The 27,706-nt window shown below is 41.6% G+C and overlaps 1 protein-coding gene and 1 pseudogene across 1 annotated transcript in view; both read left to right on the top strand.

Annotated features, from left to right (window-relative positions):
- The first annotated feature begins 744 nt into the window (after positions 1 to 744).
- LOC149459507 (U2 spliceosomal RNA) lies at positions 745 to 860 on the top strand (annotated as a pseudogene).
- A 5,345-nt stretch (positions 861 to 6,205) lies between these two features.
- Positions 6,206 to 27,706, top strand: part of EIF2S2 (eukaryotic translation initiation factor 2 subunit beta) — a 27,555-nt gene continuing 6,054 nt past the window's right edge. Inside the window, exons 1-8 of the mRNA XM_089680986.1 lie at positions 6,206 to 6,384; positions 14,396 to 14,573; positions 18,233 to 18,333; positions 18,418 to 18,553; positions 20,014 to 20,114; positions 23,835 to 23,983; positions 24,084 to 24,140; positions 26,717 to 26,802. Of these exons, the coding sequence (XP_089537112.1) occupies positions 6,370 to 6,384; positions 14,396 to 14,573; positions 18,233 to 18,333; positions 18,418 to 18,553; positions 20,014 to 20,114; positions 23,835 to 23,983; positions 24,084 to 24,140; positions 26,717 to 26,802 (823 nt within the window). The 5' untranslated portion in view covers positions 6,206 to 6,369. The remainder of the gene's footprint in view (positions 6,385 to 14,395; positions 14,574 to 18,232; positions 18,334 to 18,417; positions 18,554 to 20,013; positions 20,115 to 23,834; positions 23,984 to 24,083; positions 24,141 to 26,716; positions 26,803 to 27,706) is intronic.

The raw sequence follows: 27,706 nt of genomic DNA, 5'->3' as shown, positions 1-27,706 counted from the left end.
TGTTTTTGCACATGCTTTTTTGATGCATTTTGTGGTTTTTTTTTTTTTGCTTTTGCTGTTATGCAGGTTAAAAAGGCAAAATAAAAAACGCATCAAAAATGCATTACATGAGTTTCTGGCGCGTGTCCGTGGAAGTTTATTGAACCAAAAACGCACCGTGTTGCTTTTAAAAAGTTCTTGAACCTTTCCAAAAATGCAGGGACTAAAAAACACATAGATGTGAGTGTCTCCCATAGGAAACCATATTAAATGGACTGTAGTGCGTTTCTGCTAAAAATTTAAAATGCACTAAAAACACATAGGTGTGAAGCAGGCCTTCTGAATGGCTTCTCAAGTTTGGAAAACTGAGAAACGCTGTTCATCAATTTTTGGATTCATCTTACACCAGTTTACATCCATCTTCTGGTAAGTTGTTCCAGTTACATCTGTTTTTCATCTGCTTCCTTTTTTTTTTTTTTTTTTTTTAATGGAACAGAAGTAGAGACTTGTAAAAGTAAAAGCAAAACTTTTTTTTTTTTTAGTTTTGGACAGAATGGGAAGGGATTAGAAGGTTTTTATTGCCATCTGTGTCTCCATTAGGGAAATTCACCCTCTATTTGTCCTGTTAACAGTTATCACCCAGAGTGAAAGAAAATCACACATTTTGGGTTGACATCAGAACAGGAATAAATGGAGAAGCAGCAAGTACAAACTGAGGATCTGGGCACAGTTCAATTGTCTGTAATAGCACTGTAAAGTGTAAGTATCGCTTCTCGGCCTTTTGGCTAAGATCAAGTGTAGTATCTGTTCTTATCAGTGTCCAGTGGGGGTGCTCCCGACCATTCTAGCTTTGCGGGGATGGTTGTTGTATAGTACCCTTACTGGTATGATGGGGGTCCGGAAGGCTAGTACCGGAGGGACAGAAACCAGGGAGCGCCATGATTCGTTCTGGGGCCTTGGGAGTAATTCCTCTGGGAAGACTGGAAAGACCCAGTACCTCCTGATTTGGACGGATCTACCTTGGTCTGGCCAGGGGCTGGGAAGGCAGAGAGTCCGCAAACTAGGTGCCCCCTGAGTAGTTGCCTCAGGGGTGCTCTGAGTAGCACTTGGGTGTGGGACCCCACGTTGTGAATGAGCACATGGTCACCGAGTTTAAATACTTTTTGCACTGCGCCTCTAGGACCGGGCCTTTTGGTCAAGTTCTGGGCAATTTTTTTGCTACAGGCCTCAGGGTCTGGTCAGTGCACAATTTGGGCACGACACTTTTTATTATTTTTATAGATTTATTTAATTATTTATTTATTTATTTTTCCTTCACCCCACGTTTGTCACTTTTTACTTTTGTGTGTGTTTTTTCACAGGATGGAGGGTGTGGGTCCTCGGGCCTGCCCTGAAGTCTAGGGGGAGGATGTGTGGCCATACGGTTCCTTCCTCCCCTGTCCCTTGGGGGTTTTCTCTTCGGGAGAACCCCCTGGCCTAGTACTGGATGTCCGGCTTCGGCTGGACATAAGGAACGGTGGTCCACCAGGCCTTTTGGCCAGGAGGACCAAATGGGAACCTTGTCCCTGTCAGGAGCTTTGTGCCCCGGGGGATCAGGGTAACGGTCCAACCCCTTCGGGGGTAGGACAAAGCACACCCTTAAGTGCACTTTTTGTGTGGTGTTTTGCACTTGCACTTTTTTGTGAACACTTACGGGTTTTCGTTATAGTTGCACGTTTGCGGACTTAAAAAAAAAAAAAAAAATCAGAACAGGAATAAAGGGGAAATCTTCCAATGGGGTCACTAGTTCTGGTGACATCCAGGAATTATAACCCACTCTATACAAAATGAAAAAGAAAATGTTTTGTCTACTTTAAGTTCTTGCACACCATGCTAATTTGATCTGTGTGCACTCCTATAATCTGAACGTTCACAAACACTTTTAAAGGGTAAGAGAGAAACATGGATTTGAATCTCCCCTAGATTCACAAATACTTAAATAAATACGTACACAGACAAGTAATAAAACAAGAAATACACAAATAAAGAATAATAATAACAAATAAAATATACACAAATAAATAATAATAAAAAATAAAATATACACAAATAAATAAATAATAATAATAGAAAATAAAATACACACAAATAAATAATAAGAAACTGAGGAAGTTGCCAAACTCCTTTCTGCTGCCCATCTCACCACTTGTCCCCTGTACCCTGTCTCCTCACATTTACTATGACTGCCTTCCTGCTCCATCCTAAACTCTCTAACCCACATCTTTAACCTCTCGTCTGGCACCTTTCCCTCCCTGCTCAAACATGCACTGGTTACCCCCATACTTAAAAACCCTCACTGGACCCCACCTGTTTGAATAACTTAAGACCCATCTCTCTGCTCCCGTTTGCCTCCAAACTTCTTGAAAGCCTTGTCCACAACCGTATGAGTTGCTACCTCACTGACAACAGCCTTCTCGATCCTCTACAGTCCGACTTTTGCACACAACATTCCACTGAAACTGCCCTATTAAAACTCACCAATGACCTCCTAACTGCTAAAACCAATGGCCACTACTCCATACCGTTACTCTTAGACCCTTCTACTGCCTTTGACACAGTTGACCACCCTCTCCTCCCTAACAAACTCCACTTTCTTGGCCTCCGTGACTCTGCTTTTTCTTGGTTCTCCTCCTACTTATCTCAGCGCACTTTCAGTATCACATACAATATCATCTTCCCTGTTCCTCTTCCTGTTGGGGTACCCCAAGGCTCCGTTCTTGGGCCCCTCCTCTTCTCTCTCTATACCTCTTCCCTGGTTTAGTTGATAACCTTACATGGCTTCCAATATCACCTCTATGCTGATGACACCGAGATATATCCCTTGACTCAACTTACCTCCTCAATTTCCTAACATATGGATGTCATACCACTTCCTCAAACTCAGTCTTTCTAAAACTGAGCTTGTAGTATTTCCTCCTCCAAGATCCTCTCCCCATGTTTTTACCATTGAGATCAATGTCACAACCACTTTGTCCCTCCACATATGTCAGGGTGCTAGCTGTAATCCTAGACTTTTACCTCTCATTCAGCCCCCACATCCATTCACTAAATCTTGCTGCCTCAATGTCTACATTTCCAAAATGTGCCCCTTCCTGACTAACGACACCACAAAACAGGTTAATCACTTATTGGTTATTTCCTGCCTTGACTACTGCAACTCCCTCCTCACTGGCCTACCACTACACAGGCTATCCCCCTTCAGTCTATTACAAATGCTGCTGCTAGACTCATACACCTTGCTAACTGATCCATGACTGCTGCCCCTCTCTGCCAATCTCTTCACTGGCTTCCACTAACCCAACGTATAAAATTCAAAATTCTAACCATAACGTACAAGGCCATTCACAGCATCACCCCCAGCTACATCAGCAACCTCATCTGCATATATCACCCAAGTTGTCCTCTCTGCTCCTCCCAAGACCTCCTGCTCTCCAGTTCCCTTGTTACCTCCTCCCATGCTTGCCTCCAGGACTTCTCCAGAGCCTCTTCCATCCTCTGGAACTCCCTACTTTAGGCAATCCTCGAAAACTAATTTCTTCAGGGATACCTACCCCACCTCCACCTAAGAACTGTACTTGAGTCACCTCCATCAGATCATCCCCTGCAGTTATTACCTTATGCATCACCTCCGCCTTCCTTTAGATTGTAAGATCGATGAGCAGGGCCCTCCTATTCCTTCTGTATTGAACTGAATTGTAATTGTACTGTCCCCCTTTATATTGTAAAGCACTGTGCAAACTGTTTGTGCCATATGAATCCTGTATAATAATAATAATAATAATAAATACAATACACACAAATAAATAATCATACAAAATATACACAAAATAATAATCAATTAATAATAAATAAAATCCACACAAATAAAAATAATAATAAATACAATACACATAAATAAATAATAATAAATAAAATGCAGACAAATAAATAATAATAAAATCCACACAAACAGATAATAATAAATTAACAAAATATAGGCAAATAAATAATAATAAATACAGTTCACACAAGTAAGTAATAATAATAATTGAAATATACACAAATAAATAATAATAATAAAATGAAATATACACAAAAAAATAATATTAATAAAATTAAATATACACAAATAAATAATATTAAATAACATATACACATATAAATTTACTAACAGCGAAAACCAATGAACACTATTCTGTACTCCTACTTCTGGACCTCTCAGCTGCCTTTGATATGGCTGACCACCCCCCTTTTCCTCAAAAAACTTTACTCTTCATCTACCCTCCTCACCTTCCGGCGCACCCTGAAAACCCATCTCTTCGGGGAAGCCTACCCCACCCTCACCTAACAGCCGTTCTCCTCCACTCCTCCTACCACTCCATCTCCCACTGCCACTTCCTCCTGTACCTCTACCCCCTCCCTCCTAGATTGTAAGCTCGAAAGAGCAGGGCCCTCGAACCCCTCGTGTATTGTTTTACTGAGCAAACCTTTTGGCGCTATATAAACACTGTATAATAATAATACTAATAATAATACTCCCTTGGTATCTGTGACTGTACTCTTAGTTGGTTCTCATCCTACCTATCTCACCGCACCTTCAGTGTCACTTACAATTCTACTTCTTCATCTCCTCTTCCTTTTTCTGAACCCCAAGGTTCTGTTGTTGGACCTCTCCTATTCTCAATCTACACCTCCTCCCTGGGTCAGATGATAGGCTCCCATGGCTTTCAATATCATTTCTATGCTGAAGACACCCAAATCTCTCTCTCTACCCCTCAGCTCACATAATCAGTCTCCTCACGCATCACTAATCTACTAACAGTGATGTCAGCCTGGATGTCACACCTCTTCCTCAAGCTCTATCTATTCAAAACTGAGCTCCTAATATTTCCTCCCCCATGTGCTCCTTCCCCTGACTTCTCTGTCAAGATCAATGGCACAACCATCAACCCGTCCTGGCATGCCAGCATAATAGGTGTAATCCTGGACTCTGAACTCTCCTTTCAGCCCCACATCCAATCACTTTCCAAAGCTTGTCGTCTCAACCTCCGCAACATCTCCAAAATCTCCCCTTCCTAACCAATGATAACACAAAGCTTCTAATTCACTCCCTGGTTATCTCTCCCCTCAACTACTGCAACTCCTCCTCATTGGCTTACCTTTACATAGGTTATCCCCCCTCCAGTCCATCATGAATACTGCTGCCAGGCTCATCCACCTTACCAACCGTTCAGTGTCTGCTACCCCTCTCTGTCAATCCCTCCACTGGTTTCCACTCGCCCAACAAATAAAATTCAAAATACTAACTTAACTTATAAAACCATCCACATGACTCTCCCCTTTTAGATTGATTCCTCCTGTATTCAACTGTAACTGAATTGTACTGTCTGCCCTCACATTGTAAAGTGCTCCGAAAACTGTTGGTGCTACATAAATCCTGTATTATAATAATAATAATATTAATAATAATAAATACAATACACACAAATAAACAATAATAAAATATACACAAATAAATAATAATAAACAAATAAATAAAATACAGACAAATACATAATAATAAAATACACACCAATAAATAATAATAAACAAATAAATAAAATACACACAAATAAATAATAATAAAATACAGACAAATAAATAATAATAAACAAACAAATAAAATACAAATAAATAATAAAATACAAACAAATAAATAATAATAAACAAATAAATAAAATACAGACAAATAAATAATAAAAAAATACAGACAAATAAATAATAATAAACAAATAAATAAAATACAAATAAATAATAATAAAATACACACAAATAAATAACAATAAACAAATAAATCAAATACAGACAAATAAATAATAATAAACAAATAAATAAAATACACACAAATAAATAATAATAAACAGATAAATAAAATACAAATAAATAATAATAAACAAATAAATAAAATACAGACAAATAAATAATAATAAAATACACACAAATAAATAATAAACTAATAAATAAAATACACACAAATAAATAATAAACTAATAAATAAAATACACACAAATAAATAACAAAATAATAATAATGTTTAAAATATAGACTTCCTTAGCATACATGAGGAAAGCAGGGCTCTGCTGCTAGACTACATCACCCATGGTGCAGTGCGCGGACGCACGCTGAATTACGTGAACGCAGTGGCGGCCGTGCTGGTGGCGCTGCAGAGTGTTGTGCGCAGGCGCAGAAGCGTGTGAGCGGCTGGAGCTGATGTAACAACGGAGTAGACCGGGGGAAGTGGTCACGCCGGGTGTTGGAGATAGGAAGGCTCACACGGTATCCTCGGTTTGTACACAGAGCAGTCGGGGAGCGGCGCCGAGACTTGCCGGAAACATGTCTGGAGACGAGGTGAGTGAGGGCGGAAGTGAGTACACGAGGTGCCGGGACATGTGCGCCGGCTGTAGAGGGGAGGCCTGGGGCCTACGGCATGGCGGAGATCCTGGGTGGTGCCCTCATTGGTGGGGACCTCTCCGGGTCATGTGATCCCATCTACTGATAGACCTGTAGCTGGGCTCACCACACTGTACAATCCGATTGTACGATCTGCTTCCCGTCTCCCAGCAGCGGTGTAGTATGAGGCTCTGATTGAATACTCCTTGTATGGACTGTTCAGGTTTGCCTTCATGCTGCATAGTTTTGGGAGCTCTGGAGGAGATTGTACAATGGGATTGTATGGTGTGTGGCCAGCTTTAGAGGAAATCAGCCAAAGCCCCCAATCTTCTCTCATACTGTATGGAAGACTGAATTCTGGATGGATGGGCTGCTGCTCTGTGCACATCTCAGGGCTCATTCACACATGTGGTAGCCCTCTGAAGAGCGATCTATGGTGGATCACTCTTGAGAGCTGTTAGTTCGGCAGTGTGGAGGAGTTATGTCTCCTCACCAGCAGTCTTAACCCCTATAAGCGTGTGCCGTAACAGCGAGCATTACTCCTCTTCAGAGAGGGCAGATTGTTGGTGCAGCTTAGCTGGTTCCTCTGTGACTGAAGTTGCCAATTAGCCGTTTTTCACGAGGTTCAGTATCAAAGGTATGACGACATATACAGTTCCAAGAAAAGGTTGTCCTACAAGCATAAACACGGTCATCATGGTCAACTGACCGAAAGAGACAAAAAGACATTACGCGGGATTGTGACCCGGAATAAGAAAACGGCTGCAAAAGTGACTGCAGAACTCAATCTCAGTCTTCACGGGACTGATATTGAGCTCTGCAGTCACTTTTGCAGCAGTTGTTGCCTTATTCCGGGTCACAATCCTGCGCAATGTCCTTTTCTCTCTTTCGGTCAGTTGACCATGTCGACTGTGCTTATGCCTGTCAGATGATGTTTTCCCAGAAACTGTATATGCCGTCATACCCTTGGATGCTGTACCTCACAACACGGCAAATAAACCGCCAGCTTCAGCCACAGAGGAACCAGCTTGGTGGCCACCAACAATTTGTCGTCTGTGAAGCTCAGCAAGCTCTGACATGACTCCGTATTACTAGCAGGGCACGTAGTGAAAATGAGGCCTCGCACTTGTTAGCTAGTTGTCTCATCACACAGTAGAAGCACTTTCATTTTTAATGCAAAACATGTCATCACTTCCACACCTGTAAATCACGCAGGATTTCCATTTTTTTGTCTAAGCCCTGTGTGTGAGAATATCCATACCTGGAATATTTCTAAGGGATAAAACATGGATTGTACATGGATTGCCGGGATTTGCTTCATTTACATTCACCCCAAGGAAACTGATTATATACACAATCCAAAGAAAAGCTTCACCTGCAAAATGAAACATACCTATCTTCTCCCCTCTTCAATCTGTGTCTTCTTGGGGGAAATTTCTCTTCATTTTCTGTTACAGAGATGCAAAAGGAAGTTAGAGGAATTTCCCTTTAGACCGAGCATCCTCACTGGAAGATTTCATCTTACCTTTTGTTCTGGTGGCAGTCCTAAAATCTCGGATTTCCTCTTTCTTAGTGACAGTGGTCACCAGTACAAATGGGGTAAATCTAGCCAGAGGGGACATAGCAAGAAAAACAGAGGGTCTAACCCTTCCTTAAAGTTTGGGGAGTAGGGGGAGCAGGTATCTGAAATTGACAGGCACCTACTTCCTCTGCGATCACCTAGGTGATTGGAAGCGGAAGTTGTCCTCCCTCTAGTCTTCTGGGACACGTGATTGGTCCCAGAAGACTACGGGACCATTCAGAAAGCGCAGCGTTACTTGCAGGGGTGTATTTACCACAAGGCAAACAAGGCACTTGCCTAGGGCAGCAGTTTTCAGGGGGGGGGCAGCACCTCCCCCCAGAAGAAGGGACAAGTGCACCATGGGAACCAGGTGGGATCCGAGAGAGGCTGTGGGATGCTTGATAGTTTATGTAGAGCCTGGCTCTCATTCCCAGGGATGTGTGGAGCTGTGAAGATGAGTGTCTTTTTATCGCCGGGGAAGGCGGGGGTACTGGAAGGCTCTCCCGGGTGGGGGTGCAGGGGTGTTGTTGGTCAATGTCAGGCTCTCCGCACGGGAGCAGGAAAGGGGGGGGTGTTGGTCGGTGTCCATGGGGGCAAACGATTTTTGTGTTGCGTAGGGCAGCACAAAACCTAAATACACCACTGGCTACTTGCACATGCCCAGTGGGCAACTTTCTGTGAAGCCACAAGCTGCCACAGCCTGGTGCCCACACTGAAGGTGTTGGCTCTGGGAACATAGGGCGGCTGGTGAAACGGACTGCAGGGAGGACACCTTGAGATCGAGGGACAGGTGAGTGTCTGTTTTTAAAAATTCAGCAGCTACAGTGTTTGGCCGAAATTTTTTTTTTTATCCAAGCAATTACAGTTTACAGCTTTCTATACTGCTGGCTCCTGCTTTCTCAGTGCAGCTTTCCTGAACTTTTGACAGGAAAGAGTTGAAAATGGACAGTGCATCTTCTAGCCAGTCTGTTAGCTTGGAGAAGGGTGTGGAGCTGGGAAGTGCCTTGGCATCCTGTGTGTTTCTATTGATGCACACAGTGTAGGGAGACATAATTCTACTCCCTGCATCATGCAAGGGTGACTTCATAGGATGCTGCAAGAGAAACTGGAAGTGATGATGAGTATTTTGTCACTTCCGGTTTTGTGGGGTTTTTTTTGTTTACTTGCTTGTTGAGCAGCAGCTCAAATCCGATCTCTGTGTTTGACTTGCTGCTTAGGAGGCCAAAGGAAAAGATCTGATGTCTCATAGGGAAATAAAGAGGACCTGTCATGGCCCATGCAATCACAAAGAATGTTGTTCACATCTTGTGATAGCAATACAGAGGAACTGATTAAAAAAAACTAAAAAAAAGAAAACATTTTTACGCGTCCCTGTGCTCGTGCGCAAAAGGCGAACGCTCGCTGGTCCTGCATGCATATGTAAACAGTGATTGCACCACACAAGAGATATCACTGTGACCATCAGAGCAATAGCAGCAGACCTCCTGTGTAACTCTAAACTGTTCAGCTTGACAAAGGAGTGTGCTTCCGCCCATAGAGGTTATCGCATGCTCTGAAATGTCACTATGCATGCTGGTTGCTGACGTCATCACGCCGACGTCACGCCTCAATGTGCGTTCCAGATGCCATCTAAGTGAGGTTACACATGCCGGCCGGCTTCTTCCTCCTGTCACCACGCTACTCCTGGGCGCAGACGCGGATGTCCGATACTGGAACACAGCCGGTTCCTTAACTCTCTTGGATATTTACCCAACATATGTCTGTTTTACTACTGTTACATGTGAGTGTTCCCACATTTGATATTTATTAAAGTGGTTCTGCTGCACTTAGAAGCGCTTCTTTTTCTTTCTCATCACACAGCGTTCTGCTACAATACTTTATGAAGCTTGCCCAAAGTGCTCCATGGACCTTCCTATTTGTATCCAATGGACTTTTTATAATCAGTTCGGTCAACTGATGGTAGTGTTTGCGCTGATTATCTTTTCTCTGTTTTTCTTGTTTGCACATTTTTAAGGCTTGATAAGTCTGGCATCGATTCACTCAAAACATACAACCGCATCTTTTATATTTGACCCGGAAATTGGGTATTACATTACATCTGAGTGCACTAAGATTCCTTTGATTGAATTTCTCCTGAAGATACAGATTTGATAAAACCAATGACGCCGATATCTTATGTCATACAAAAAAAAATCGCAGCTGTGCCATTTTATTTTACAGCGTCTGTTTTCAGAAAATCTATAATGAATGTGCACTTCAACATGTGTGCAAAAAAAAAATGTCTGTCAAAAGGACTAAAGCACATGTGCCAATAGCTCGGAACATCGGTCTTCAACATTATCTGTCAAAGTTTATCCTCCACAGTCACTGAGCTTTTATCTGTTTTGAGCCGATGTCTGCTGTAATTGCCGATTCTTCCACATCCAGCCATACTGTTCAGCAGACAACGCTGTCCCTGACTCAGCTGGGTTATGAAAGGGTGACATGGAAGTTAAACTTGCTGACCAGCCTGGTAGAATAGCCATGGACTGGCAGATGTCTCCCAGAAAAATGCAAGCATGGGAGAGATCTGCTACACCATCTATAGCACCAAGTCCCATCACTTTCTTAAACTGATATATTATTATACAGTATTTATATAGCGCCAACAGTTCACTCAGCGCTGTACATTACAATGGGAGACCGAACATGCGACAGTACAATAACAATACAATGTGATACACAAGGAGTTCGAGGGCCCTGCTCCTTGGAGCTGACAATCTAGGAGGTATATAAACTCTCCGTTTTTAAGCACTTTCAGCGGCTGATTCAGTGACTTACTGAGTCTGCAGCTTCTTTATCATTTTGATCCTTGTCGGTTTCAGTTTTAACCACTTGTCTACCAGGTCAATTCTGACGTGAAAATCTGCATTTTCTTGCTAGAAAATGACTCCGAACCCCCAAATATATATATTTTTTTAACCACTTCCAGTCCGGACACTTACCCCATTCCTGTCCAGGGCAATTTTCAGCTTTCAGTGCTATCACACTTTGACAATTGTGCCGTCATGCAACACTGTACCCATATGAATTTTTTACCATTTTTTTGAGACCGATAAAGCTTTATTTTGGTGGTATTTATTCACCGCTGGGATTTTTATTTTTTTTTGCTATGTAAATTAAAAAGTCCAAAAATTTAGAAAAAAAGTGTTTTTCTTATAAAATATTGCAAATAAATAGTATTTCATCATAAATCTTGGCCAAAATGTATTCCGTTATATTTTTAGTGAAAGAAAAATAACCCAAATTAGTTTATAACCAAAAATTATAATTTTTAAACATTTTTTTTTATTACCTTTTTTTAAAATTGTTTTATATTTTTATTTTTTTTTTACATACTGTCACCCTAGCAGTACAGTGACACTGTACTACTTGTAGGGGGGTGATGATTTTTTTTTTTTACACCCATAAAGGCCGTAAAAGCAATAATTTCTCCTTCACTCTAGCTGCATTCCTGCAGCCATTGAGAACTACTGAGTGAGCTGTGATTGGTCACAGCTTGTCACATGGTACAAGGCTGTTGTGAATAGTCTTGTACCATGTGACCTCTGATCATCCACAGATTTCACACGTAGTAAGCAATGATGTCACAAATGACATCTTGCTTACTACTCTGCATGCGATCACTGATTGGCCAATCAGGGATCACATGATCAGGACCTCGTACAGAGGTCCCATCCGACAATCTGTGTTTCACTGTGTCCGGAGGACACAGCGGGCACCGGATCGGGGTGCTGCACGCGAGAGGCCATTTATAAACGGTCACCTGACCCTGCACTGCCACCGTCCGGCCGTTTATATACAACGGCTGGGCGAGAGGTGGTTAAGCACTTTCAGCTGCTGATTCAGTGATTTACTGAGTATGCAGCTTCTTTATCATTGTGATCCTTGTCTGTTTCAGCTAAACCACTTGTCTACCAGGTCAATTCTGACATGTAAAAATCTGCATTTTCTTGCTAGAAAATGACTCCGAACCCCCAAAATATTTATTTTTTTTAAGCAGAGGCCCAAGGGAACAAAATAGTGAGCATTTACATTTTTCTATTTCACACAATATTTCTGTAGTGTTTTTTTTTTTTGGGAATAAAACCAAAACACTTTATTACTGCTAGGGATGCACCAATATATCAGCGGCTGAAATGTATTGGCTGAAAATAGTGTTTTTGGCATTTTGCCGACAGGAAAAATGGTGCAGATAATGGCCATTGAAAACACGTGATTTTGCCACGTTTAGGGTGTGCATAGGTCATGCAAAAAAAAAAAAACAACAACAAAAACACAGCAAAACGAAGTTTTTTTGTTTTTGATGGTTTTTCAGCCCTGGTTCACAGCGTTTTCAGTGCGAATTCCACAGCGGATCAGACTCGCACCCTGTTCATGCGAACCGATGCGGGTGTGTATGTTCAGTTAACACCCCAAAAGCGGTCCGCTAAATGCGGTGTGATGTGCAGAATCTGATCGCATAGGTGTGAATACCCATGCGATCCGATTCTAGTGCGAACCAAAAAAGGGTCCTGCACGTTTTTTGTGCGGTGCAATTAGAGCCATACAAAATGTCATCGCATGTGATTTGTACAGGAATGTGGTGCGGTTTGCATTTTGTCTGTTTTGTAGTGCATATTTTATGCATTTATGGATGCATTTTGTGTGGTTTTTTTTTTTTTTTTTTCATTTTGTTTTTTGGTCAACTTGTTGCTGAGCAGATTAAAAAAACAAAACGCATCAAAAACACAACGTGTGCCTTTTTTATGCATTTCCAATGCATTACAAGCCTGGTTCACACCAATGCAGTTTGTTTTGCAGTGTGTTTTGTGTTTTTGCATGCATGTTTTTGACATGTCTTTTGATGGGTTTTTAAGGGGGTTTGGACAATTTGTTGCTGAGCAGGTCAAAAACGCAACACATTTTCATTGAATTTCATGCTTGATTCACACCAATGCAGTTTGCATTTTGTCTGTTTTCGTTTCGGTGCACCGCTGGTTATCAGACAGCCGGTGCTGTCGAGCGATTGGCTGCTGTTGCTGTGCAGCCAACAATTTTCTGGCCATCTTTATTCCTTAGATCAAAGTGTATCAAGCTGGTTCATGCTAGCAGGGCCAACCACAACTCGAAGTTCAGCCGGAAACCGATGATAATTTGATCTGTGTATGACCATCTTTGGGCAGGAGCTTTACTTCGTAAGATTACAGGATCATTTTAAAACTCTTCGTTAGTCATGTATGATTCAGTGGAGTTTTAATAGAAGTTTCCAGATCCTTTCTGTTGGTTGCCTCATCCTCTTGAGTGACAGCATTCTTGATTTTCTTTCTCTTGCATCACTTTCCTCTCATTATTTTGCTGTGAGTTGACAAGGAGCTACGGTATTTGCCTATATTATTTAGATGTCTGCAAACTCCAATATAAGATATGTATGGGGCACAAGGTTTTATGTCCACTGCATGTAAAGGCCCCTTTTATTAAAGTTACATACTTGGTAATACAGTTTTTATTTTTTTGTTAGTTTTATAAACCATGTGGGTTTTTTAATTTTTATTGATTTTTGTAATGGGGACGGGGATCCCTAACAAGCAGTTTGAAAAGAATGCTGTGTTTTTAAACAGAAAACACTAGTGGTGCACTGAAATTAAAATTCTGGTGGCAAAAACGAATATTAAAAATGCACTACGGGGGGACGGGGGCACTTTAAACTTTTGTTTTATTTTTTTTTAATTTATTTTTTTAGCACTGTCCCTTTTTAAAAACATTTTTAATCACTTTTCTTCTTATCACAAGAAATGCATGGATCTCTTGTGATAGAAATAATTAGTGACAGGTCCTCTTTATGGAGAATTGTGGGGTCAATAAGTCCCCACATCTCTCCTCTGTAATGTAAAGCATTGGATCAAAAAAAAGCATCTAGTGCTTTAAAAAAAAAAATGGCCGGAATCGGAAGTGACTTCGCTCCGTTCCTCCAAGGGCATAGAGATGAGTGGAGGCCATTTTTCCTTCACTCATCTCTATGCCCAGCACTGGGATCATTCGATGGTTTCTCAGGTAAGGCTGAGAACTACCGAGGGGCGGGGTTTTTTCGGCACCTGTATTGGTGCTTTTTTCCATTTCAACCATTGGCCGAAATGTTTCAGCCACCAAAATTTCGGTGCATCCCTAGAAAACACAGCACCTTCTTGCCATCTCTATTTGAGGGCAGGGTTTCCCCATTCATTTGTTTTCAGCAAAGCTGCAGAGAAGAATATGCTTCACAAAGAATTTGCATAGAACTCCACCTTCCGGTTGCATGTGGAGCCTAGACTTTTACACCGTTGGTATTGAATGGAGATTGTGTCCTAAAATCCGATGGGTGGAAATAAAATACCTTTTCTATCCTTCTAGATGATTTTCGACCCTACAATGACCAAGAAGAAAAAGAAGAAGAAGAAGCCCTTTATGTTGGATGAAGAGGGAGAACAGCAGGTGGAGGAGACCCAGGTTCCTGAAATGAAAGAGGCAGAACCAGAACCAGTGGAGGACAAAGATGCGGATGCAGACGATGAGTCATTTAGGAAGAAAGGTGTGGTGTAATCTTGGATTGCTTCCTTTGTTGGTCACTGTTTTTGTTTTCTGGCAGTTCACTTATTTGTTGGTAGAGTTTGCATTTTCTTAGTCAATGCAATTATATCTGGGATGTGTGTGAAGTCTCTGGCCACAGTGACTGGTGTTAGTATATCTAAACATTAAAAACAAAGTCTTTGAGTGAGCTGAGTGAATAACAGGAGGCCAACCAGTCATTGCAAGAATAACTATAAACTTCAAGTAGAATCCCATCCCAAACACCAATGCTGACTATAATACATATACCTTTTTGTGATGAACCACATAAATTCCCAAAACCATATGAAAATTAAATTAAATCAAATAAACCATAAAGTGTCCAATTCAATTTCAGTCTCAAATGTGTCCAATAAAAAGTTTCAGATGTGTCCAATAAAACCCAAAATCCAGATTTTCCACTTCAATCTTCTGGGAGTATTCATATGCATAGGCTATATCATGAAATCGGATTCTTCTCATTCCTTCGCTTCAGGGGTACTCCTCCAAAGTCCTCATAGAAGTAGGAAGACTCTTAGACAGATCTCACAAATGTAGGGACAAATTTATTCATAACTTACATTTAAAATAGGAACTTCCTGTTCAATGGCTCTGTAATGGCTCTGCAAACATTTGGCTGAAAACAATGTGTAAACAACCAACAAAATGGCCACGGCGACACTTTCGGCGTGCGTGCGTCTTGACGTTACATCCTATAACGCGTTTCGTCACTTCCGGACTTCATCTGAAGGGATCCCTTCAGATGAAGTCCAGAAGTGACGAAACGCGTTGGGATGTGACGTCAAGACGCACGCACGCTAACCGGAAGTGTCGCCGTGGCCATTTTGTTGGTTGTTTACACATGGTTTTCAGCCAAATGTTTGCAGAGCCATTACAGAGCCATTGAACTGGAAGTTCCTATTTTAAATGCAAGTTATGAATAAATTTGTCCCTACATTTGTGAGATCTGTCTAAGAGTCTTCTTCTATGAGGACTTTGGAGGAATACCCCTGAAGCAAAGGAATGAGAAGAATCCGATTTCATGATATAGCCTATGCATATGAATACTCCCAGAGGATTGAAGTGGAAAATCTGGATTTTGGGTTTTATTGGACACATCTGAAACTTTTTATTGGACACATTTGAGACTGAAATTGAATTGCACACTTTATGGTTTATTTGATTTAATTTTCATATGGTTTTGGGAATTTATGTGGTTCATCACAAAAAGGTATATGTATTATATTGTACTTTCTAGGGAGAAAGTGTGACTTTTTGGTAGGAGTTGAGTTAAGGAGGTCATTTATATATTGACCAATGCTGACTAACCTGTGTGAGGAGGATCTGACATTACCCATAGACTCCTATGGTCCGTACATTGTTGGCACTCCTTCTCCTCTGTAGCTGCCACTGTCTGATGGAGAGGAGCCAGATCATGTGACTGGAGTGGATTAAAAATAGTTAAGTATACAGATCTTTCTTAAAGGATAATTTTATTTTTCTTTACATGTTACACCCATATTCAGGGTGTAACATGTTATGAAAGCACCGACCCCTGCCCCTCACTGATCGGCAGCTTTGATAGCTAGCAGGGATCTTCTCTTTCACCAAGCAATACATTCTAAGTTCACATTCAAGGAAAAAACATTAAATGCACATATTTTTTACAGGGAAAAGAGTGTGCATTTATTTATTTTTTCTCATAGTAGCCTGCAAAGCATTGCACCTGCGATCAGTGGAACGTGGATGCGATGTCAAGCTCCTGCAGACACTCCAGCTTTCTGCCCGTACCTCTGTATGGGCTTTCAGTTAGGTGTCAATGGACTAGGATTGCAGTAATCGGTGCACTTCTAGTCTGTATGCCACGGTGGAAGGACTTGTAGTTTATTCATTCACAGATCTCAAATGGCGATTTCTAAATGTGTCATGGCTACAGGGGAGAGGAATCCCCGAACATTCTTACAAGGGGTGGCTCAAGGTAAGGAGGGGGGGTGTGCTTGGGGAACATGTTACATCCTAAATTCACTCCTCCCTTGACTGCTACTGAAAAGGTTATGTAAGGAGTAATTACACATTCCCGAAAAATTGTTGTGTAACAAGGGAGTTATCCTACAGAATTTACTCATTCTGAAGTAGTACGTTTTTAGTAGGTTCAAAGGCACATTGCAAGTGCATAAAAAAAAAATAATTTACATTATTATTATTATACAGTATTTATAAAGCGCCAATAATTCGCTCAGCGCTGTACATTACAAAGGGGGACAGAACATGTGACAGAACAATACCAATACAATGCAAGACATGAGGGGATCGAGGGCCCTGCTCTTTCCAGCTTACAATCTAGGAGGGGGGGATGGTGGCACAGGAGGAGATAGCTGTGGGGGATGGGGTGGTAGGAAGAGTGGAGGAGGTCGGCAAGTTATCAGGGGGTGGGGTAGGCTTCCCTGAAGAGATGGGTTTTCAGGGTGCGCCTAAAGGAGAGGAGAGTAGGTGATCTGATGGGTTGGGGCAGAGGATGGGTGACACCCTGGAGAAGTCCTGGAGGCGGGCATGGGAGGAGACCAGGGAACTAGAGAGAAGGAGGTCTTGTGATGAAAAGATAAAATGCTGCAAACATAAAATACTTATTTTTTTTTTCTGTTCTTTTACATGCATTTTTTTTAATTTAGTGTCATGGTCTCTCTAATATTTGAGAAGTAGAACTATATGCAAAACTTTTTTTTGGGGGGGTTGAGAAATGGAGGGTTTTAACTTTGTCCGTTTTTCTGTCCCACCTAGGGAGATTTCCCTTCACTTCTTATCCCATAAGCAAACAGGTAATGAGAGGAAATGCCTACAAATACTGAATCCATTGGGGCCTTCCCAGGTCACCAGAACTAGTGTCCCCATCGGAAGATTTCCCTCTCTATTACAGTTTTGGGGATTTTCTTTTACTTTTGATTAATGGTTAACAAGTCAAACAGGGTGAATCTCCCTAATGTGGGCAGAGGTAGAAAAAAAAAACCTAACAGGTGTTCTAATCCCTCTCTGATCTGTCCAAAACCAAAAAAAAGGTTTTTCCTTAAACCAGAACTAATTTTTTTTCACCATGCAGTGGGGCTGTCCCCACTGCATGGATCAGTAGCTTATTCTTTCTAGGAGTGAGGACTAAATTCATACTCATCACTTGACCCACCGATCCTACGGAGAACTGCGTGCTCCCCCACGGTCCAGCGGTGGATTGTTCCTGTCTGTGGCGTGCGCATTGAGAGTGCTGACATCAGGAACAGTCTATTTTCAAGACCGCTGGACCACAGGAGGGCAGGACCTGAAAGGACAGATCTTGTGCAGAGAGGATCGGCTGATCAGGTAAGTATATCTTCAGTATCCTCTTCCCTAGAACAAAACGAGCACTTAACTTGTGCAGTGCCGGCATAGTCCCACTGCATGGGCAACAAAAAATTTCCCGGATTTCTGCTTAAGTTCTACTTTTAAGACACAGTCCACATAGATTTTGTTCCATTATAATTGCATGACTCTTGGGTGAAAACATTGTTCAATAGATCCATATGTGATTTGTAATGTACACAGTGGAAGCATAATGTCATGTGAGAGGCCTTTTGGATGCTGGGGTCCTAATAAAGAAACTGTATTCTGTCTTAGATGCTCCTGATGATCTAGATGACTTGAACTTTTTGAATCAGAAGAAGAAGAAGAAAAAGACGAAAAAGTTTGACCTGGATGAAGCAGAAGAAGGCATTAAGGTAGAAAAGACATATTTTGCCATCCTTTTCCCTGCTGGTGACCATTTGAATACGTTCTTTTAAATTGTGTCTCTTGTGTCTCAGAATCTGAAGATTGAGGGTGATGTGCAGGAGGCCTCAGAATCCCAGGAAGATGACCTGGACTTAATGCTGACAAAAAAGAAGAAAAAGAAAAATGTGAAGTTCCCTGAGGATGATGAGTTTAATGATAAAGATGAAGGTACATTTTAGAGAAAATGTCTGAAGATCTATATTGCAAATGTCTACATCGCAGACCTTTGCAAAAAGGGGCTATATCCTCTTCTGAAAATGTTAGTTGGCGGCCTCCTAAACTTTAATCTCCAGAATGCCTTCTGAATCATTGACCCCAAAGCAAGTACACTAATCAGGAGTTCTGACTTAAAGCGGAGCTCCACCCAAAAGGGGAAGTTCCGCTATAAGCCTTTTTGTCCCCCGCTCCTCATTAAGGATTGGCACCTTTTGGGGAGCGGGTACCCCAATTTGACAGGTACCCGCTCTCACGTCCGCTGTGATCGCCTAGGCAATAGGAAGTGGGAGTTGTCTCCCTGTAGTCTTCTGGGACACATGACAGGTCCCAGAAGACTACGGGGCCTTTCACAAAGTGCAGCGCTTCTTGCGCATGCGCAGTGGGCACCCGGCTGTGAAGCCGCAAGCTGTCGGAGCCGGGTGCCCACACTGAAGATGCCGGTGTCAGGGAGAGAAGACAGCCGGTGAAACCAGCCGTGGTGAGGACACCGCTGGACCGAGGGACAGTTAAGTGGCTGTATTTTAAGAGTCACCAGCTACAATGTTTGTAGCTGCTGACTTTTTTTTTTTTTTCTCTTCAGCTGGAACTCCGCTTTAATTCGTTTCATATTTGTGTCAGGTCAGCGACCAAGACAAAATCAAGGCAGTTGGCTGACTCTGAAGGTTCCATCTTACTTTCCTGCCCCTGTAACAATAGGAAGTAGGATCTCTCCAGTGACAACAGTTTGTAATATAACAAGTGAAGATTTTCCCTTCTCCACTCTGTTCAAAACATACTTAACACAAAAAAAAGCGCCTTATTAGATTTGGGTAAAATAGAACTGAGACCAGGGGAAATAAGCTCTGCTCATTTTAGTTATGTCTTAAATTTAAAGGCTAAGTTCACCTTTTCAAAAAAAAAAAAAAAAAAAGTGCATATATTTTTGTAGGTAAAAAAAAAATTGGCATATTTCTTTTTTTTTGCCCTGCAGCTTATAAGGCAATTGCACCTGGGATAAGCAGGTTGTGGGTGCAATGCCAGAATCTCTCAGACTGTCCGCTCTCTGCATGTACCTGCAAGCAGGTGTTTGGTAACCTGATACGTTACACCCTAAATAAAGGTGTAACATGTTACCAAAGGTGAACTTAACCTTTAATCAAATATACAAAACACTCTTCTTCTTCTTACAGAAAGGCTTGAGAGGTCCTGTGTAGTAAGAACATTGTCATTGTGACACGCTTGTTGTGTGCATTAAATGTCTGTAAATACACTTGACTTGAACCTTGACTTGAGTTGTTTTTTTTTTTTTTCTGCCAAGTTGCTGTTGCACATAAGCAGAAAGAGCTACTTGTCAAGGAGCAAGTTTTATACACATTCAGGATTTATGGGGATGCTGTTTGTGTACATACTGTGATTTGTCCTGTATCTTTCAGCCTTTGAAGAAGACGACAGTAAAAAAGATGATGGAATCTCTTTTAGCTCTTCGCTTGGACCTGCATGGGCTGGCTCAGAAAGAGATTACACTTATGATGAGGTAAGTTTATTTGGAGTGGTATAAATTTATATTAAACCAGTGTACCGCCTGTAAGGCTGAACTCCGGGCAATTTTGTTTTTTCCCATGCAGTGGGGCTGTGCCTGCACTGCACAAGTTAACTGCTCATTTTTATTGGATACAAATGGAGAAACAGAAAAAGGGCGCACTGACCTAGTGCATTAACGTTTAAAATAATTTATTAAAGAAAAAAAATGGGTATCATGCTCACAATGGACATAATAACACAGGCATGTCAAACTGAACAAGATGTATGATCCAAACAACATGGAACCCTGGATGACCAACTGGCTAATGCGTTTTGAGGACACAATCTCTTCCTCAGAGCCAACTGCTCCTTTTTGGCTAGGATAGAGGAGAGGCGAGATACACTTGCCTAATCCTCTCAGCACAAGACCAGTCTGGCACCCCCATGCTCCAGCAGTCTTGAATAGTAAACTGTTCTGATGTCATCATGCCCAGAGCAGGCTGAATAGACCAGGAACAGTCCACCACTGGATGTGGGGGAGTGTCGCTTTTTGGAGGATGAAAGGATCAGGTGAGTGTAGGTTTTGTGCTCACCACTAGACAAAACAAGATGGGCTTTAAATACTTAGTGTATTTAAAGCCAAAGTCTTATTTTTACTTTTCTCCTGTCTGATTTTTTTTTTTCTTTTTCCATTGGGGGCTTTCTTTTCGCTTCCTGTCCTGCAGACACAAGAAGCAAGAAAATGTCTCTGAAATGAAGCTAAATCACTTATAGACAATTGTTACCAGAACAAGTGTCCCCATCGGAATATTCCTTCTCTATTCCTGTTTTGGTGACTTGTAACATTGTTGGATATCCTTTCACTTTTAATTCTGATGATATGGTCACCAGGACTAGTAGAGAAGGTAAGTCTCCCCAGCGGGCACACACAGTCTGACAGGGTTGCCAACTCTTCCTTGCTGTATCCATGTAGCGTGGATATGGCCCAGTACTGATATGGATTGGAAAAGTGACATTACATACATTGTCAGGCATCTAGACAAGCCTGTTGTATTTGGAATCAATATGTGAGTTTGAATATTATAAAGAGTGTATAAAGGACACAAGTTAAGGTGAAACTGACTGTATTTACTGGTGTTTTTATTTGGTGTTTTGTTATATGCTGACAGCGCCATGTTCCTCCTTTCCCAGTTCTGTGTTGTTGTCTTGTCATTATGGCTTCCAGTGTGGACTACAATTAGTCGTGGCGATGCACATTGCACTGTTGGCGTCATCAAGAAACAAACCCTAAGAAATACCATGTAGCTGCAAAGGCTGCAGGGAATCGACAGCACTGAGCTACATCAATTGATGGGGGGGACGGGGGGGGGGACTAAAGTATTTTATTAATAATAAATGTCAATTGTTTGATTCAGAGTAAGTGACAGATATGTGCAAAGGCCCCCCACCCACTGATACTCAACTTGCTAGCACTATGTCAGGCATTGATAATACCCAGTGCTTTAAGGTATGACCTCCTCCCATGTGACCATGCTCTGTCTAGCAGCTGATCACTAAGTCGGAGAACTGTCATATGGCCGAGTGGATGAGGCCAGTCACCATCCAACACTGGTTATCCTAGTGCTGACTGTGTGGAGGAATTAACCTCCCTGGTGGTATTTCCGAGTGTAGCTCGGGGTAAAATGTCAGTACCAAAAGCGGTAACCCCGAGCTACACTCGGGCTTACCATGCGGCGTTGCATAGGGAGTCCCTGCAGCGCTTACCTTGTCCTTCGCTCCCGCGATGCGTCCCCTGCAGCGTCCCCAGCCATCTCCTCCGGCATCCGGCTTCCGTGTTCCGGTCCCTGTGACGTCGGGATGTACGGGCGCCAGAACCAGCGGCAAATTTGAAATTTTTTAAAAAATTTTATTTTTTTAAAAATGATTATTACATAGTATAACATTGCTGTTTCAAAACATTTCACATACATTTTGTCCCAAGTGCTTTGTCCTGCGCCCTGCCTGCATTTTGACTGTTCTTTCTGCCTGGAAACTTGTCCATGGCGTCCAAAAAGCATCCCTTTTTTATGTCAAAAACGGTTTTAGACCGGCTAGAGAACAGCGATAGTAAATCAGAACCACTTGCAGAATTGAGTGATGATTTGTGGGGGAAATTCGTCATCAGACACTGAAAACGATTCTACGACTTTGCTCAGCGATGTGCGAACTTGGCGCTATATTTCAAATTTCAGTGTTTTTGGTTTGATTATATTATTTAATTAAATTTATTATTATATTATTTTTTATGATTATTAAATCTTAATTTATGATTTTGTGTTTCAAGTTTTATCATATCCAGAATGTTTACTAGACTCTTGTTCGGACAGATTTCAGTGAGTTATTCCTAAATTACAAGCCTACAATAAAAAAAAAATACATATCTCCATGCAAAAAAATGGTACCGCTTTCAGCACCAAAAATCTGAAATAATCATACTGCTAGGGAGGTTAAGTGGTGGTGTAGGTAAGGTAAATATCAGAGGGACACAGAAAAAAATGGCAGTTGACTAGTGCATTACCGCCTACAAAGTGGTTAATTAAATCCCATGCGGAGTAGTAATCACTACATAAATTCAATGCAATATTGTATTTATTAGATCACATGGATCATAGAAAGGTTGACATTAACATGGTGAACATGTTGCAATCGTAGTAAAATCAAAGAATTAAAATAAAAGAACCGTTCGGCGTCTTCAAAACCGGCTGTATGGGAAAGAAAATATCAGAGGGATCATTTGCACAGACACTATCACTGTGCCCTGAATTGGCAATGTAATGGTATCTCTTTTAAAGCGGTAGTAAATTGCGTCCATTATTTAAAAAAAAAAAAATCCCCTGCAAGGTAAAGACATAATGTGCTAGTATGCAGTGCGTACTAGCACATTATGTAAAACGTTACCTTAATACAAAGCCCTCCAGTGGCGCGCTGTCACTGCTGTAGAGGCTTCCATTTTCACCTGGTCTTCCTTCCAGGTTCATGAGCTTCAGCAGTCTGACTAGCTGGGCCACGATGCCACTCCTGTGCGTGGGAGTTTCGGGACATGGCACGGTGCTCTGAAGGAATGGCATGGGTATGCCGTTCCTTTAGAGTGCATGCACTGGCTGCAAAAAAAACTTGAATATCTCCTAAATGGTGCACGTTTAGGCGATTTTAATTTTAGCTACAGGTAAGCTTTATAAGCTTTGCCTGTAGGTAAAAATATGCGAAGTGTGTTTACTACCAAGCAAACCAGATATTCATTTAGGGCAGTGGTTCTCAACCTTCCTAATGCCGTGACCCTTTAATACAGTTCCTCATGTTGTGGTGATCCCCAACCATAAAATTATTTACCCAGTAATTATAATTCATGAAGTGTCGTTTTACCTCCAATACTGCTGCTTTCGACACAGTAGCTGCTTTCGACACAGCAGCTGCTTTCGACACAGCAGCTGCTTTCGACACAGCAGCTGCTCTTTACACATCGGAAATATGTGTTTTCTGATGGTCTTAGGGGACCCCTGTGAAAGGGTCGTTCGACCCCCAAAGGGGTCGCAACCCACAGGTTGAGAACCACTGATTTAGGGTTACAGATACTTGAAGCTATTAGGTCTGCATGACAGCCAGATAGCTACCAATTTCAGGAGGAGAGGACAACAATTTCTTTTGTACGGGCATTTTTTTAAATTTTTCTATTTGCCACCTCTACCAATTATAGCTGCTTAACCGAGTCTTTAACATCATGAGGGAGAAAAACCCCGACATGGTAGCCGGAGAAAAGAGGAAGTTTGTCATGAAGCCACCTCAGGTTGTCCGAGTAGGAACAAAGAAAACCTCCTTTGTGAACTTTACAGATATCTGCAAACTGTAAGTATCCGCTGGCAAGCTTTTCCTGCTGTTCTGCATTGAAGACATACAGCTCCCCTCGTGTTCTGTAACAACCTTTTCTGCAACGTTCCTTTTACAGATTACATCGTCAGCCAAAACATCTTCTGGCTTTCTTATTAGCTGAATTGGGTACAAGGTGAGTCCTCAAATGATGTCGTTCATAGTATTGATTTTAGAATCAGAGACTGACAGCTGATATCTCATCTGACATAATGTATGCTCATCACTGCTCCAAACATTTGCTCTGCTCACAGGTTGTATTTACAGTAAAATTAAAGCAGCACTTTGTCATCAAGTGTTATTTCTTTATTCTGTTTTGTGTTCGCACACTATGAGACTATACATCACCTTTCCATGAGAAGCTTGTGTGTTATGCAGTTAGGGGACCTTGGAAGTAGTGTGTTTTAGCGTACCCTCGAGCCACCAGTGAGAAGTTGACTATGTATATGCTTTTTATTGATTTGTAATTTACTGGTTTATAATGACACTTTTTTTTTTGTTCAATAAATGTTAGATATTCTTGGATAAGACTTGCATGATATTTGCTCAAAGGAGTAAGAATCAGTACACAAACCTGTGTAATGTGAACCAATACTAAAATATTTGAGCAAATTTACATAATTTATTGCAAATGCTGAAATCAGGTGTACGTGTGGTGTGTGTTTTTTTTTTTTTGTTTGTTTTTTTCCATTTCATTTAAAAATAAGGTTTTCAAGGATCTGGCATGCACTCGGTCACATCCCCAGTGCTATGTGTGACGGGAGTCACTTTGTGTGGGGGGCCCATGGAACCCAGCTCACTTTGGAGAGGTGGGGAGACCCCTGTCTCAGCTCCCCATATCCCTACGTGTAAATCACCCTGTGCCTGTTAGGAGTACAGGGTGATCTGTCCTAATATTGTGTGGGCTTTGTCTCAGACTGTGTAGACATGTTTAGGAAATAGGTGGAGGGGGGTTGTGAATTGTTTAATGTTATGTGTATTAGCTTAGTGGGGAAGGGGGGGGGTCGTGTCTCCAGCAGCCCTCCCTCCTGATGGGACTGTCTACTGGTGTGAAGTTTGAATATCTATGGGTCTCTTGTTCCTAAATGTAGATTGCCCCGCCCTGTGTCATTATGCAGGAAGGGGGGATTGTCCCCTAAGTGTATTTATCTTGTATCTGTGTTCAAATAAACTACTCTACCTCCTGGTTTACTTCAAGACTGGTGTCGTATGGTGTCTGTTGTCGGTGTTCGGACGGGGAAGTGGTATTCTAACGGAAGTACTCAAGTGCAGTCTGGGTCGGTTTTGTTACACTATGGTATTGGTGAAATGGTGTCTATTACAGGATCTTGGAAAGTTGTGGTCAGGAAACTATTTGGGTAGAGACAAACGTCTCCTGAAGTCAGCCCCTTTATAATCCTCTATTGCCAGATATTGTATGTACTCTCCAGCGCCTCAGGATATGCACAGCCAAAAGGGAAGCCAAGGGTACCAGGACAGCGACAACCAAAGGAAATGCTTCAGGGGTGCAGCCCTCCTCAGATGGGGAAATCAGCCACTGGACAGAGAGAAAACAGGTGGCGCACACACCTAGTGCATTATCCAAGATTTATTGTAGGAGTGAAAGAATAATAAAAACATACTCGCAGACGAAGCATGTATCTAAAAAGCATAGAAAAATGACTGGCCACAACGGCAGGCAAGGTGTTCTCACTGTCAGTGTGGTCAAATGGTTGATGCGTTTCGGGGACAAATCCCTTTCCTCAGAGCTGATGACCAACCTCTGATGTATGATGAATGGAAAGTAAGAGCCTTGCTGTTGATGCCTGAGTGGGATGGTGTGGGAGTGTGAATTATGCCTCATAAAGCACACTCCCACACCATCCCACTCAGGCATCAACAGCAAGGCTCTTTCCATTCATCATACATCCGCATCAGAGGTTGGTCATCAGCTCTGAGGAAAGGGATTCATCCCCGAAACACATCAGCCATTTGACCGCACTGACAGTGACAACACCTTGCCTGCCGTTGTGGCCATTGTCATTTTTCTATGCTTTTTAGATACATGCTTCGTCTGCGAGTATGTTTTTATTATTCTTTCACTCCTACAATAAATCTTGGATCATGCCCTAGGTGTGTGCGCCACCTGTTTTCTCTCTATCCTCTATTGCCAGAGACTGTATGATCAAGCACAAGCTATTCCTAGAATCCTCTTAATAAAGAAGATGTAGTTAGTCAGGAGGCTTTAGCTGTGAAATGCATTGTGACTGTTTATAGGAAGCCTGTGCTGAGAATATGAAGACTTCCATTGCTGACCTCTCTTTCTGAGAATGCTTGTTGCCTGCCAAGTTGATCTGGTGACTTCCCTATTTCGAGTCTCTGTTTTGGAACAAGCCTGCAGGTCAGGAGTGTTTTTAATCTGACTTCTAGTTTTGAAAGGGTGTCCTTGGTCAGCGATTGAAATGATTGAAGCCAGAGATGGGCATCAGCATTTTCAGAAGGTCAGAAATGGCAGGTCTGTACTTCGTTCAGTATGTTATGGTATTCAGACGTGATGTGCCAAAGGTGATAGTCACACAACAGTCAGATCTTTTAGGTGAAAGTATTATTCACTTTTAGCTGTGTGTTAACACATTTCATTAAATTTTCCCTGTGCTTTTAACATAGTTAGAAAAGTAAAAACATCTAGCTTCTGCTTTTTCTTAAGCTCTGCCTTTTTTTTTATTTACATAGTGGTTCCATAGACGGTAACAACCAGCTAGTCATCAAAGGCCGCTTCCAACAGAAACAGATAGAGAACGTCTTGAGAAGATATATCAGTAAGTGTTTTGACTTTCAGATTTAAAGTGTGCATCCACTTTTACTTCCATATGAGAGAAACCCTCTCTTTATGTTTGTGTTCCAATTTACACAGCATACTTAAAAAAAAAATAAATAAATAAAACTTTTTTTAATTTGTTTCTTTGGAGTAGGATTATACACAAGACTTTATATCCAGCTTGTATTGTTCAGAAAAGCTTGCAGTGTGCTTATTTCGGGACAGATTGGTTTAGAAGTATATTAACATGCAATATATCACCCAAGCCTTGAGATCTGTAACCCTTTATTAGTGCAGACCGTATGCACATCTAGTCTACTACTGATAATAAAAATCTTCTAGCACAATAAACCTTGGTTCACACCAAATCCAATTTAAAAGTGGTGCGATTTGGTCCAATTTAAAGCTTGACTTCAAAGTAACAGACACAGGTGCGAATTCATTGCCATTTAGCTTATAGTCTGAGGGTTAAATTGCAGTGAAGTGGTGAAAAGTAATGCAGGAACTATTTTTCAAATTGCGCTAATTGAAATCGCACAGATTGAGACATTAAGTGCCATAGAAATGCATTAAATGCGACTTCTGGTGCGATTTTATAAATTGTATGTCGCAGCGGTGTGAACCAATTCTAAAGACAGGATTAAATTTTATGGTAATCCGAACTCGCCAACCCCTGTTTACCTTTACATAGAAGAGAAGCTAGGTAGTGTGTGTGTATATGTGTGATATCTCTCCCTCCCTCCACACACATACAGTGCCTTGTAAAAGTATTCACACTCCTTGAAATTTTCCAGATTTTGTCATGTTACAGCCAAAAACTTTAAACGTATTTTATTGGGATTTTATGTGATAGACCAACATAAAGTGGCTCATAATTGTGAAGTGGAAGGAAAATGGTAAATGGT

The sequence above is a fragment of the Staurois parvus genome, unplaced genomic scaffold (assembly GCF_062004578.1).
Source record: "Staurois parvus isolate SC_StPar_1 unplaced genomic scaffold, SC_StPar_1.0 ptg000255l, whole genome shotgun sequence".
Taxonomy (NCBI): domain Eukaryota; kingdom Metazoa; phylum Chordata; class Amphibia; order Anura; family Ranidae; genus Staurois; species Staurois parvus.
The sequence above is the reverse complement of the archived record's forward strand: the minus strand, read 5'-3'. Positions and strand labels throughout refer to the sequence as shown.